The sequence below is a fragment of the Astyanax mexicanus genome, chromosome 3, assembly GCF_023375975.1.
Source record: "Astyanax mexicanus isolate ESR-SI-001 chromosome 3, AstMex3_surface, whole genome shotgun sequence".
NCBI lineage: Eukaryota > Metazoa > Chordata > Actinopteri > Characiformes > Acestrorhamphidae > Astyanax > Astyanax mexicanus.
The window spans coordinates 21,292,199-21,306,807 of NC_064410.1; the positions used below are offsets into that span (position 1 = coordinate 21,292,199).

Sequence of the window (14,609 nt, forward strand, 5' to 3'; positions counted from 1 at the left end):
TTCTAAACAGAGTTCTCCGTCTGACTCAGAATTGACCTTCTCTTTATTTTTTGGGCTCTGTCCAAAAAAAAAACGTGCCTGTTTAAAACCATGCACCCTGTAGGACTCTCGCCCTATAGCACTGCATGACGTTGACGTCACCAGAGAGCACACTTTGAGGAGCAGTGCAGGGTGTAGGGAGTGATTTGGGATGGGTCGGTAAACACCAATATATGGAAAGAAAAGCAGATGAGCTAAAAGTGACAGAAAATCGGTGCTTTGCTACAAATATTATGTTCAAAGCAGTATGTGGTGCTGTTAATATTGCTGATTACTAAAGGTTTGTTTCAGTTTCTAATACACATCACAAACAGACATGTCAGACGGTCAGTCTCGACAACAACTTTGGAGTTCATCTCTACCCGGGACAGAGACAAGACAGATTCTACATGAACGCAATAATATCACCAACATTTTTGAATATAGTGAATGATATTATACCCTGAAATATCGCATCATATCACCCGCCCCTATTCATCACATCAGTGTATTTCTTTTTTGCCGTTTTTAACAAAAGAAAAATATATCTACTAGAGACAAATTATATTTGTACAGTATCATTTATTTTACTTTAATCCTGGATACATGGAGATATTTGGAGTTCATTATTAGTATTATGACATTATGATTCTTGTATTTTTTAATATCTCCAGTAAGGGGTGTGCCAAGAGTATCGTTATCACGAAAATACCATGAAATATTATGATACTATTTTAGGGCCATATCGCCCACCCCTAGTCTCGAGAACAGTGTAATTAAAAAGAACAATTAGACTTAATGTAGTTGTAACAGCCCACCTGGCACAGCAGCAGGCGAAAGGGGTCCGGTCCGAGAGGGCGTGGCACTGGCCGGTGAGCCCACAGGAGATGGAGAGGGGCCACGGATGCCCGGCATGTGGGGTGAGGTGTGAGGGGAGAAGGGCGACTGAGCTGGGTTACTCTGTTCACCCTGACTGCTGGACACACCCGACGTGCTGACACCAGGACTCAGTGCGCCCTCTGTACCCGTAGGGAGGTCATCAATAGAGCCAAGGTCCTAAAAGAGACAGAAAAAGAGAGAAATAAATGAATAAATAAAAACAAAAGGTTACTGAAGTTACTCTTCAACAATATCTATAAATCAATCAGGGAGTAGTGACTGGCCTTTGATGTTTTTGTATTTCATATAAGACAAAATTAAAACTATGACATGATTAAAGATGGTTCTGCATTACTATGACCGTAAAGGTTTTCTTTTATATGATTACTTAAGAAATATCAGGAAACTCATATGGAACTGAGAGTGACCATGATGCACAGGGCACAGAATAAAAGGAAAATATATCATATATATAGTAAAATAAACCACTACTCGAGGGTCATTTGAATATAGTAGCTTTCTGCAATATTATTCAAACATATCATTCAATCATGACCTTATCCAAGGTCAATACTTCCTTACCGTTATTATTAATTAATACAATAAATAGCAAAGGTAGGGAGTCTCCACAGCACAGTCTGGTTTAGTTATGGCTACATTCATTCATTACACTGAACAGGGAGTAAAAAAAAAAAAAAAAAAAAAGCCTGGGCTAAATGAACAGAAGGTCTACTTGGTGAAGCGCTTCTGAAATCAATCTGTCTGGAGCCCATAACCCCTCCCCGTGGAAAACTGTGTGTGTACGCACGCACACTCGCTGGTGTTTACACACTGAACTGTCCTCACGTGTCACCCATGTGCTCAGTACAAATTTGTAAGCTCATCTGTCAGTCAGATCAGAGAAGAGAAGGAAAAAAAGAAAACGTGGTCGGGAGTAGGAGAAGAAAAACACACACACACACGCGCGCACGCACATACACACACACACACTGGATGGTGGCCAAGTATTCCCATAGAAATCGCACACTCGCAGGCTGGCGGCGGCCCCGAAGTTGGCGGTTTTGCACTTGAAACAGCGCCCGCTGCTATTTTTGGGCCGTGACCTGACGGAGGAACCCCAGAGGGAGAGACAGGAGGAGGACGCTGAATCAGGCTCACACTCTGACTGCCACACACACACACACACACACACACACACACACACACAATCTCCTCGGACACACTCGCTGCTGGCTCTCTGCATGTTTGGCCTAAGAGCACTATGCCATTCCTAATGGAGGGAAAGCCCAAGTGTGCATGTGCTCCCCTCCTCCCATGGGAACTTGAGTGTATCCAAGCTGTGTAATATATAGCTGCTGGACTCAAGGGTATATTATTGAAGCACTCACGGGAACATACCTCCATGGTTAGAGCAAGAGATTAATTAATTTTACTGAAGAGGCTCAGAGGACATACCTGTGCATGTGTGTGTGTACACGCGTGTGTGTGTGTGTGTGTGTGTGTGTGTGTCAAAATTAAACACTTAGTCTGACCCCATCTTGGGCCCCTTAAGAGACTCCAGGCCTCTATGTGAACCTGGCAATTAGAATAGATCATGTACACAGACTGAGCACAGTTCTTTACATTACACACACACAAAATAGACCTACATGAAGGGATTCCCATTCTTATAGTCTGTGTGATCACAAAGCACGTGAACGATGCATGAGTCCAGTAGAGCCAAAATAAGATAAGATATGGCCAATACAATATTAACATTTTCAAAAACTCATCAAAAAGTCTCATGCCCTCTGATATAATTCTAGATCATCATAATCTAAAGATGTTTTAGTTAAACAGGTAAACAGAGCTTTTCTGATCAAGATCTATTCAATCAACACTCAGTCTTAATTTAAAATATTTTGGCAATGAGGGTGAGGTATAATCAATTATAATCCAATTATTCAAATAACCAAATTCTCATCATCAGGAACTGACATACAAAAGGTCCTGGGACAGCAGGGGAAGGCTTGGGACTGCACACACCTATATAAGTTGCTAGGTGTTGTCGTATGGCTCTGTGACACTGTGATGTGAATTGCTGTATTTTTCACATTATAGGGCAATACAACTTACAATACTTTAATTTTCCCAACAATAGTCAGTGCGCCTTATTTATGAATTTTACTAGTCATGTATTAAGGAGCAGTAAAGCCACTCAGCACTCCTCTGAAGTACAGCGTTATACAGGAGTTTCAGTTTAGCTGTACAGAAGTATTAGCATTAGCTGCTAACCACACTACACGCTTGTTATTATCGACCTGTACCCTGCTGCTAACCCCGGCTAGCACTGCTGGTGCAGCATTAGTTTTAGCCGCTAACCACAACGCTAGCACATACGTAGTTCAGAGGGGGGTTTATCAGACTGTAGCCTGCGTGTTTACCATGTTAAAACAAGCTACGTGGGACGACCGCTAGCTAATATTACTCTGTGTGTGCCTTGCTGATAGTGCACCTTATAATTCGGTGTGCCTTATAGTGCACAGTAGTCACAAAAAGTCCTGATGGTGGATGAAGGAAGCACTGAACATTCCATTTCCACAGTTGTGCGAGCATTTAACGTTCTTCAAACCACACTGACACCAGTGTACCAAGGATACCTTATAGAAGGCATTACCAGCCACAGTGGACAGCATCATGACCAGAAGCATCTAGGTACAATTGTCTATGCAAACAGACAAAGCAGCTACGGCTGATTATGCCAGAGAACTCGCACACATTTCCCACAAGTCAGTACAGAGACACAATACAAAACCTGGAAAAGTAATTAAAAAGGACAGCCTTATATATTGGCTTAAAAGATACAATCATTAAAAAGTGACAAACATAATAATACATAATACACTTTGTAGTTTCCTGACCTTCCAATCAGTACACTGTCTACAACCACACCCCCCCCTCCTCCCTCCCTACACACAAAATCACAAGACCAGTCATCTGACCAAGAACTGGGATGGCAGACTGAACCATAACCCCCCCACAGCAGCTTCACTAAACAGCAGCTAAACACAGACCTCAATGTGTCTGCAGTTTTCATCTGACCTCAAACCTGACCCTAAAGATCAGAGGTCATTATGGTCAGGAAGCAGGGCCCTGACCCAACAGGTCATCAGAGAGAAAGAGAGCAAGCGAGACGTAACAAGACCGGGTGATCATGAGATTGGGACGCGGGAAAACGAGATTGGAATTAAATCAGCAAGAAATGTGTTGTATTCTATTTGAACTCTAATGTAAGAATTTCCAAATTTCAATAGAAATGGAATGACTCAAAAAATCTAAACAGATTTAGAATTCATTATGCACCTTGGTTTTACTGAAGTAATTGCAGTAGAATTACAGAACACAGTTTATGTGCACTTCTATGTAGGGAAGTCTAAAAAAAAAAATAAATAAATAAATTACTGTGTGTGGAAATGTTTACATGCTGTTTGCACAGGCAAAATACTGTCTAATGAGTGATCAACTGCATTATTCAAAAAAAAATAATACTTGCTGACTCAACTTTATATTAGGGATGCACCGAATATTCAGCAAGTCATAGTGCAGTGCTTTGTGGTAGGTTCACAGGGGTGGTAAAACATTTTAAATATATTTTAATTGTACTTTTATAGCGGCTGTGGCAAAATTTATAAAAATAAGGACAGTAAAAAAATCTCTTAACATTGGTTGAATTCACTTTTCCAACCTGATAAATGCTTAACAAACCAAAAGTCTGTAACCAACTGTTTCTGACTGAATATGATACTAATACTAACATTAATATTTTTAGGGTATTATATATATATATATATATATATATATATATATATATATATATATATATATATATATATATATATATATTAAACAGTACATAAATAAGCCCATTCTGCCAGATTACTGCGAATCTATGATTAAAGCATGTCCAACAGTTTTATCAACTCTTAAGGCAACCTTCCACAGCACTAGTAGTGGGCAGTATGACCAAAATGTATAACTGTTTATCACTGTATTTTTTTATTTTATTTTATTTTTTATTTTATTATTATTTTTATGTTTGTGACTTACTCTTCTGTTAGAAGTACATAGTGTTCTATATTCTAAGACTTTAAATTAAGGTGTTGATTACTATTGTCCCACAAAATTAAACAATATATACAGGAATCAGACTTCATTAAAATCCTACATTACTTCATTAATCCTTTTCAAAACTAAATATAAAAAAAAGTTTTATAAACACTATAAACAGACCTAAAATACTCAATGTTTAAGTTTTCAAAGAGATATTTCTAAGTATACCAATTTGCAATATTTTATTCTTGAAGCAAATCCAAGTGAAAATGAGTCTGAGTGCATCACCAATACCAGTAAAGTTGATGCACCACCCAGCACCATCACTTTCCCCACATACACACTGCTTCCTGTTGCTGTGCTACAGCCATTGATTCCCAGCACTGAATTCTGCACAGCAGCAGCAGCGAGCTGCCAATCTGCTGACTGCACAAGCTGAGGCCGGCAAACTCAAGCTCCTGTCCTGCCCAGCGCATTCACTAATACTGACCACTCATCAGAGACAGCGTTTCCATTGTCCAAGCACACACAGCTACATCAACAAAATTATAGCCACGCTGCTAATCACACCAGAGCCCACACCCACACCACTTCAAAACTCACACCACCCAGACACCAGCTTCAGTACAGTAGTGCAGGGAGATATGACCTTAAATCAATAGCAAAATTAACTGAACATTTGACCACAATTACAATTAATAAATGATTACTTCATTAAACATAGCATTGAGGTTGAGTCTTGTGTCTGCTCCTGGTTTCTTTTAAGTCTCAGACTGGACAGGGCGGAGTCACATGACTAACCACGCGATAGTGTTTTTAAAGGGACTGTACATAAATGGGTTTAAAAAAATAAAAATAAATAAATACGTAAATAAATACAAAAATGCATATAAATAAAAAAACTATAGCCGTTATAAAATTATTAAATTTCTTCATAGGTGCTCAATATCATTCTTTAATTTTAGATAATCATCAGCCAGGTGTAATGTGTAGATTAATCATTAAAAAACAAGGAAAAACAAAATAATTAATTTATCTATTTATTTTTTTACTCATCCAAAACTAACTGGCAGTGTATAGTTTCACAGTATACCATGAACAGTAAACACTGTTTAGGGAGCAGCTATTGTAAACAACCAGAAACTAAGACAATTAGAAAGCAGCCAGCAGGAAGCACACAAGTGCTGAAAGACAAGTCAAATTTATAGAGGTTTTACTTTAATTATTAATTTAAAAAAATTATATCCTGAGGAAAAAAGTATGCCCTAAAACTCACAAAAACGCTTAATTGATATGAAAGTCCAACTGAAGCTGTGGGACATAAGGTTTCTACAGCTTTTAACAGGGGCGTTAGCATAGATGCTAACTCCATGTCACAACGCCTCAATAACTTAACTATGCTGCTAGCGTACTTCTTTCTTTTGCTGGAGTCAAATCTCTTGTTCTAAAATAAATAAATAACATAAATACAGCAGACATACTTCAACAGTATGTTGTAGCTACTAAACAGCTAAATTTACATCAGTCAATAATCATATGAGGATGGGAAAGCAACACATCATACTGCAGCCAGAGAGCAGAGGTGCTAGACCTGTGGCAGCTCCACTTTCGAAAGAAGATGCACTGTCCATGCTCTGCTACAGTTATTGGTTTTAACAGTTATTGGTGATAACAGCCACAATGCAAACTGGTCACAAGGAAGATGCAGTGTGTCGTACAGTCAGTACGCTGGTGTTATTTTGCTAGGTTTATCATTTAATGCCGGCTAATACTCAGATGTAGTAAGAAGAGCTCATCCAGGTAGCCTGAACAAAACCCTGGGGTATGTTTTTACTTCATGGAGCTAGATTTGCCATCTTTGTTAATGCCTGACTAGTGAGTGCTAGGCTGTGCATTTTATTATGCAAGACTCTAAATAAAAGGTCTTTTCAAATGGAGGATCGTATCACTTGTTCAGAAGCCAATGACTAACTAAAAATTTACCAAAACTTAGGAGATACATTTTTAAAGCATAGAATGAGAGTGAGACGGCATTATTTGACAGACAGCAAAAAATAAATTGTGTTAAATACAAAAAAACTAAATAGACGTAATTGCCAGTAGAGCTGTAAAGGCCAATTTATACTTAAAACCTACACTGTAGCCTATTGCGTACCCTGCTTGCGTACCCTGTAGACACCGTACCCTACACGGTAGCCTGACATGTATGTCCCCAGAAATAGGGCAGCGACACAGAGCTGTGATTGGTCCACCAGTCAGGTGTTCCCGCCCACATCTTCCCGCAAAGTCAGGGACAAGCACACGCAGAAGTATAAACACGCTGCGCTGCAAAGCACATGCTCACAGGCTAAGCATTGACTTCATGCAGAGAGGTACACATTTTCTTTTAGTAAGAACCTGGAAATATGAAACTCATCAAAATACAGGGGTTGCAATTTAGGATACTTCAATCTATGGCAATACTATAAACAAAATGAATATTATGAAATTAGTGTTTTTATTATATCAATATACCGCTATAGGCAGTGTTGCAATAACCTATTTTTGGACATTATATTGCCCCAGAAAATATTGCAATAAATTATTATAATTTTAAGAACATTGTATTCCACTGACATAATACTTTAGTTACCTTAGCTACTTTTAAAGCGCAATGAACTTCTACTCACAACAAATTTAGTTTTACAAATGTTTATAATCCCAACACAAATAAAACATTACATAAAATGAAACAACTGTTTAAGCATACAAGCAAGGTGATATAAAAGATTATTCACTTTAACTGGTTCTTCTTAGTAAGTAAATATAATGAGCTATTTGAAGAATCAGAAAATTTATGAGGTTATGTTCATATATTGCGTGATTAATTGTTAATATAATTATTGTGACTGGCCTAGCGGAGGTCTTAACAAATTTAAACATTATTTTATTTAAGGAATTTAAATTACTTTAAAACAAAACAGAAAATGGACTAGGCAGCCATGTTGAGCTGTGCAGTGTATACTCCTTGTGGCAGCCATGTTGTTTCAGAGTTTCCACAGATTCTTCCACAAGAAGGAAAAAAGTGATGTGGAGAGAATAAGAAACAAACAAATTAATACATTTTATCTAACTATATAGAGAAACAAACAAGATCAATGTTTTGGAAAAAAGAGTCAAATCAATCAATTTAGTCAATAATATAAGGAATTTATAAGAGATCTTCACATAGCAAAGTACCACCGGTACAGTGCTGCTGCTGTTTATGTCTATATTTATTGCAGGCGGTGTAAAATAATGAGGTACAGGACACTGATCGTGTGGTGAAATCAGATCTGTGTGTGTGGAGAGGGAGGCAGGGTTTAACGTGCAGTCACCGTCTCCAGCATGACCCAGCTCGCTCGCTCTGTTTTCAGTTTGCTGATCCACTCCTTTGGCCTATTTCCTGTTCTCAGATATCCCTCCCCCCCACCCCTTGCCACACACACCCTCACACACTTCCCCTCATAGACGAGCTCAGACGCACACACACACATGCTCATTCATCCTTAACTGAAAGCGAGAGGTAGAGGAAACCGAAAAGAAAGAAAGGAGAAAAAGAAAAAAAGTCACACACGCTGCTGCGTCTCTGGAGTTGTCATGGTAACTGGCAATGAGACTCCACGTGTGTTGACACATTAGTACGGGGAGATACACACACCCCACAGCCCAACCCCCCAATCCTCCTCCCGCCTCACCTAGTATGCTGAGGTCACGGTGCAGTCAGACTACAAAGAGCAGCCAGCCAGATCCATCCCCCTCTCTCTCTTTCACACACACACACACACACACACACACAAACGAAGAGTCTTGAATTAAAGTGTGTGTACCTCCCAGCTCTTTGAGGAGACCTTGGGGAGACCATATGTGCGTATTTGTGTGTGTGTATATACAGTCAAGCACACACGCATCACGCAAAACAGAGCATGCGGTGTGTGTGTGTGTGTATGGATGTCTGATAGATACACACACGCACACAAATGAACACTCACTGGGACACATCCAAAAACAAAACATTTTTCTTTCCTCCATTCTAGCCATTTGCACAAGGCCAAACTCTTTAAGAACAGCCCTGTAACCGCTGGCCTGACAGTGGAGACGCCTGGTAAGAGTTTTTTTAGTATCTGACTCACTCACTCATATCTGTACTGTAATCAAACAAAAAATCATCAGATATTTAAAAGAATTATGACTGTGACTGTTTATCCATTACCTAATACTAAAAAGAAAGCAATTTTTCAGTAACATTCTCACTTTGAGCCTCACAGTGCAGTTCTGTAGGGGCATTCAGGGACTTTTAAACCTCATTGTACTTCCAAAAATATTAAGTATTTTTCTTCTTGTAAGACAACACACACAACATTACAAAAGCCCTGCAAAACAAAACAAAATGCATAACCACATAATATCTGGAAAGTTTAAAGTGGCATTCAGTCTGTCCCTCAATCATTATCATCATCGTACTGAATGATGTCTGGCAATCAGCATCGGCGACAAATATACTTAAAGGTCCATCTGTAGTAGAACTGCAGTTTATACTTTTGCATCAATCATTCTCTATATCTAGTTTAAGAACAGAAGACAAGGACATAAATGACATTACAGAAAATACATGTACAGTTACTCTGAACATGATAATACTTACAATACTATATTCCACAGAGTAGTTTATCCATATCTGGCACTTTACCAGCATTAAACAATTTTTTTTTTTTCATTTATATGTGTTGCACAGTTGCTAACAAATATTACACTATATTATCCAAAATTATAATCTAATTTCCATAAATGCATGCTCAGAAATGTCTCTCAACGCATTTTTATTATGCATCTACTACCATTTTAAATAACTGGAACAGTCTTACCTCAGAACATGTGATATCATTCTGTGCAGTGTGAAAGAGGATTAACACTACATAGTGGGACACAGAGCAGATGATATAGTTCCGATTTTAAAATGTTTAAATATTTAAAAAAGATTTATTATTCATGCTTATTTTAATACACTTTAACATTGGTTTATATAGTATTTGAATAGCGCTATGAATCAAATAAATTAAGAGCTTAACATCATAAGATTTTGGAGAGTTCCATAGCTGTGTTAGCTTAGCATCTGACATTTTGAATTACAGAAACTCCAAATACCAATCAAATACACCTGAGGTGAATTATTAAATTAGATTGTTTTGTTGTTGTTGTTGGACTATTGCTTTACATATTAGCATCACCTACCATATACTTTTACCTTAGTAATAAAAAATAAACACCTCTTGCCATTTTAAGATTAAAAACTAAAAAGCAGCATTTGTTAAAAGTAAAAGTAGTTTACATTTTTCATATCCTGAACACAACACACTATCTCTACCCTGGCTGAAAAAAACAATCTACATAACCAGCATTCCTTTCAATGGAGAGATAGAGTTACTGAAAGATACAGTGCACTGCCCTCACATTCACTTCTGACTGTAGATATCTACATCACTGCAGTAGTTATATCACTGCCTCAGGCTGAATACAAACAAATCTGTACCTTGTGAGAGGGCCAGCACAACATAGCCTTACAGTTTTTGTTTATGGCTCATTTTCGACCTACATTTTTTTTGTCTCTGGTTTCTTATATTTTTTCTTAGAGCTGTTATTATTCTTACTAATATTGTGTGTGTCTTTGTAACATAATGGGCAACAAATTATAATTGTTTATTTACTGTTTACCTGAAACAGAACTGTGAATATGAAACCCGTGGGCTAGTGAGTAGTGCTGCACATGCATGCCTTTGACCAACAGATTAATACAAAAACAACAGACACGCACACAATGTAAATAAAATGGAAACAAATACTGTATACTAAACAAGTGGAAAATGATGATAACTTCAGTCTCTTGCTAAAACTTTACCTCACCCAGAAACACACACACACCGTGCTAACACCTAGTCCTCAAAGCCCCCCAACAAAAGGTCAAGCTCGGCCATACCACTTAAAATAACTCTTAGCAGAGTACAGGGGTACAAACAACCTCTCCACAGAGAGAAACAAAGGAGATCCACACCCCTAACTGAAGCTTTGCAGGGCAAAACTCTACCATAAGGGGGCACTCCCATTCCACAGAGCTGGTGTGACTGTGGAAGAGAAGGAGAGGGAGATGGAGGAGAGGGAGAGGCCCCTGCCTCAAACAGCAGCAGCAGCAGCAGCCATTACTGTGTGTTTCAGTGCAGCTTCTCAACTACAGACATAGTAGATCTAAAAATCTACAGAAATGAGAGTGGCTGTGTTGTTCTCAAAGCTTATGATTGTTTAAAAAGGACATGTGGTTCACTGGACTAGCTCCGACAGGATTATCTGACTACTCACTAAAAAAAAAAAAATATATATATATATATATATATATATATATAATCATTTAAAAAATATATATACCCATTGTAACCAACAAAGCCTAGTAATTACTGCGTTGTTTTCTTATGTTTACATCTTTAAGTTTATCTTTAAAACTCTCATTATTCCATTCATCATCAAAATAATGGGTAGATTACTTAATTACTAATATGATCTACTAATATGATCTATTACATCCTCAAATGAAATGAAAACAAACTAGCTGGCAGAGATGTTGGGGGGGGGGGGGGTCGTCGAGCATATGTGTGTGTGTGTGGGGGGGGGGGGGGGGGGGGGGGGCCTTTTGTGTGGGTGACAATAGCAGTAGGGGGGCTGCACAGTATAGAACAGGGAGGCAGAGGGAGGCAGCTGCCCAGCCTGGTCAAAGACATGGAAGATATATAAGCTAAAAAACAGGGAAATACATAAATACAGCTCTGGATAAAAAATAAGAGACTACTAAAATGATAAGTTTTTGTTTTTACCAAATTAAAAACCTTTGGAACATAATCAGGAGGAAGAGGGATGATCACAAGCCATCATACCGAGCTGAACTGCTTGAATTTTTGCACCAGGAGTGGCATAAAGTTATCCAAAATAAAAACTGTGATCAAAAAAACAGATTTATCCCACCAAATATTGATTTTTATACTCTTAAAACTTTATGAATATGAACTTGTGTTGTTTTTATTGTTTGAAGTCTGAAAACTCTGCATATTTTTTGTTATTTCAGCCAGTTCCCATTTTCTGCAAATAAATGATCTAAATTACAATATTTTTATCAGGAATTTGGAAGAAATGTTATAGAATAAAACAACAGTGTTAATTTTACTCAAACATGTACCTATAAATAGCAAAATCAGAGAAAAATCATTCAGAATCTGAAGAGGTCTTATTTTTTCAGAGCTGTATATAGTTTCATTAATGAATAGGTCAATAGTTGTATTTATCACAAGCACAGTTTTATTTTGGCCATAACAATGATGATGATGATTAAACTTCTGTGAGATTAATATTTAAATATCTTAACACTACCACTACACTAAGGCAACATTCCTGACTTTTTACACTGCAGTTTAACAGCAGCTCCTTCAGTACAACACTGACCTTGAAGCCTGTCTCTAAATATAGGGACAAACAAAAGCAGTAAACGAAGCAAATTAGTCAGCTGGCTCAAACAGTAATCTATGCTATATAGTAAGCTATGTATCAGTACAGGAAGGCTTTTAGCCCAAATACACAAAAAGCAGATAATTTAGTAGACCCTGAGAGCAGAGCAGATGAGATGGTAACACCCCTTTAGGGCTGCAGAAGTCTATTAAAGCCAATTAAATAAATCTGCTACACTGCACATAATTGGCTGCCAATTGTCACCTGTGTGCATTTAAGTGCTGAGTATGGAGGATTGTATGTAGAGTGGGTGGATCATAAAGCATCCTTGGATATTTTAAAAGGCGCCACATAAGTGTTACTGAAAGTCTTAACTTTAGGTCTTGAAAGCATCACTAACTGGATACCCCTGTTTAGAGTACATAATTTAGTGTTATATATGTGGTTATCTCAAGAGACAACACATGGAACATTACAGAAGTCCTGCATAATGGAGCATTACCCCTTTCACATTAACTTTTCAAGATAGGTTAATGTGTCATTCAGCCCCGCCCATGATCTGTATTGCTGATTTACCGATTGTACTGAAACATTGGTCTTAAACACCGATCTGTCTACAGCAATCCCTATTTTTTCTGGGAATTAAATAGACTAAAATTAATCCATATGATGAGACTAAAATTTAAGACACTGTCTATGGCAGTAAAAAAATTGCAGCACTAAGCCAAGCAGCTAAACAAACATCAAGCTTTTAGTTTTAACCAACATTATTTCACTTAAAAGAAATTAACTTGCATTTGCATTTGTTGTGTAATTGTAAAACTCCAATTACTCTTTGCACATTTTTTACATTTTACAATGAATGGGTCAACAGAAATGATATGCAAATATACTTATATATTTAAAAAAGACAAACCAAAAAGTGGATTGGAATGAGAAGAGAGTAGGGAAGAGCTGAGAATACTGGGGGTTGGGCGCCTGCTTGAAAAAGAGGGAAAGAGGAGAGAGAAGGGGGGGAGAGAAGAGAAAAAAAAGAAAAAAAGCATGGCCTGTCTGCCTCCTCTCCTCTTCTCCAGAGCAACGCCCCTCCTACAGAGAGAGCGCAGGGCTGGAGTTACTGCTCCTGCACACACATACATATATAACACACCAAATAACTGATGAACTGCAAGGCCTGATCAAACTGAAAAAGAGGAAAACTGTTTCATAAGGAGAGGTAAACTAAAAGAGGTTAAAAGAACAACATTGACTAGGAGATAAGGAAGGAGAAACGAGTGTACAAGCAAAGCCTAGAAAAGAGAGCGCGAGGCAGTGCTGCAGTAAGGCACTGCCTGGTGTGGCGCAGTCCGCTCAGCCAGCAGAAACGAGGGGGGAGAGAGGCAGAGAGAGAATATGAGCGAGGGGGAGGGGCATAGCACACAGGAGTGGGTGTGTGAGCAAGAGAGTGTGAGCAGAAGAGAGAGGCAGAGTGAGAAAAGCAAAGAGAGGCATAGTTTAAATGTAAAAAGAAAAGACTACAGTAAAGCTACATTAAATTTTAGGTTGATGTTTGGTGAATCTTTAGCTTCCTTCTCCCTCCTTCAGCTGCATTAACTGAACTGATCCAGCAGGAGAGCTTCAGCTAAAGCAGCACAATGGCCAGAGCTACTGCTGCTGAAGAGATGGGCCCCTGAACCTGAATAAGACATGCACACGTACAGGAAGCACAGGCCCCAGAATAGCAACAGGAAGCATACCCCAGAACCTGAATACTGCAATAACACAGGCTCACCAAACACAGCGCAAAGCCAGAGCAGCCTTACACATACAGACACAGAGAGAAGAGAGAAAATATGATTATTTTTTCACACTCACTCACTCTTTAGGAATTAATAACTTAAGACAATTAATACTCATCGACTCCTTAAGCTTTGTTAGGGATACACTTTTAAAAGAAAGTCTTGTTTTTTTTTTTTGTAATTTTAGTTTACTGAGCTTAGCTTTACTTGTCTTATTTAGCTACCCCCATCACCACCTCCTGAATTAGATTATATTGTCTCTTAAAATGTGCTTTATAATCCAGTGCGCCTTATGTATAAAAATAGACGTTTATTGATGGTGCGCCTTTTAATCTGGTGTGC

The 14,609-nt window shown here is 38.3% G+C and overlaps 1 protein-coding gene across 2 annotated transcripts in view; it reads right to left on the reverse strand.

The window, feature by feature from the left end:
• Positions 1-14,609, reverse strand: part of arid1ab (AT rich interactive domain 1Ab (SWI-like)) — an 88,290-nt gene that overhangs the window by 25,483 nt on the left and 48,198 nt on the right. For both annotated transcript variants that reach the window (XM_049476172.1, XM_007253022.4), the window contains exon 5: positions 837-1,074. In XM_049476172.1, the coding sequence (XP_049332129.1) occupies positions 837-1,074 (238 nt within the window). The remainder of the gene's footprint in view (positions 1-836; positions 1,075-14,609) is intronic.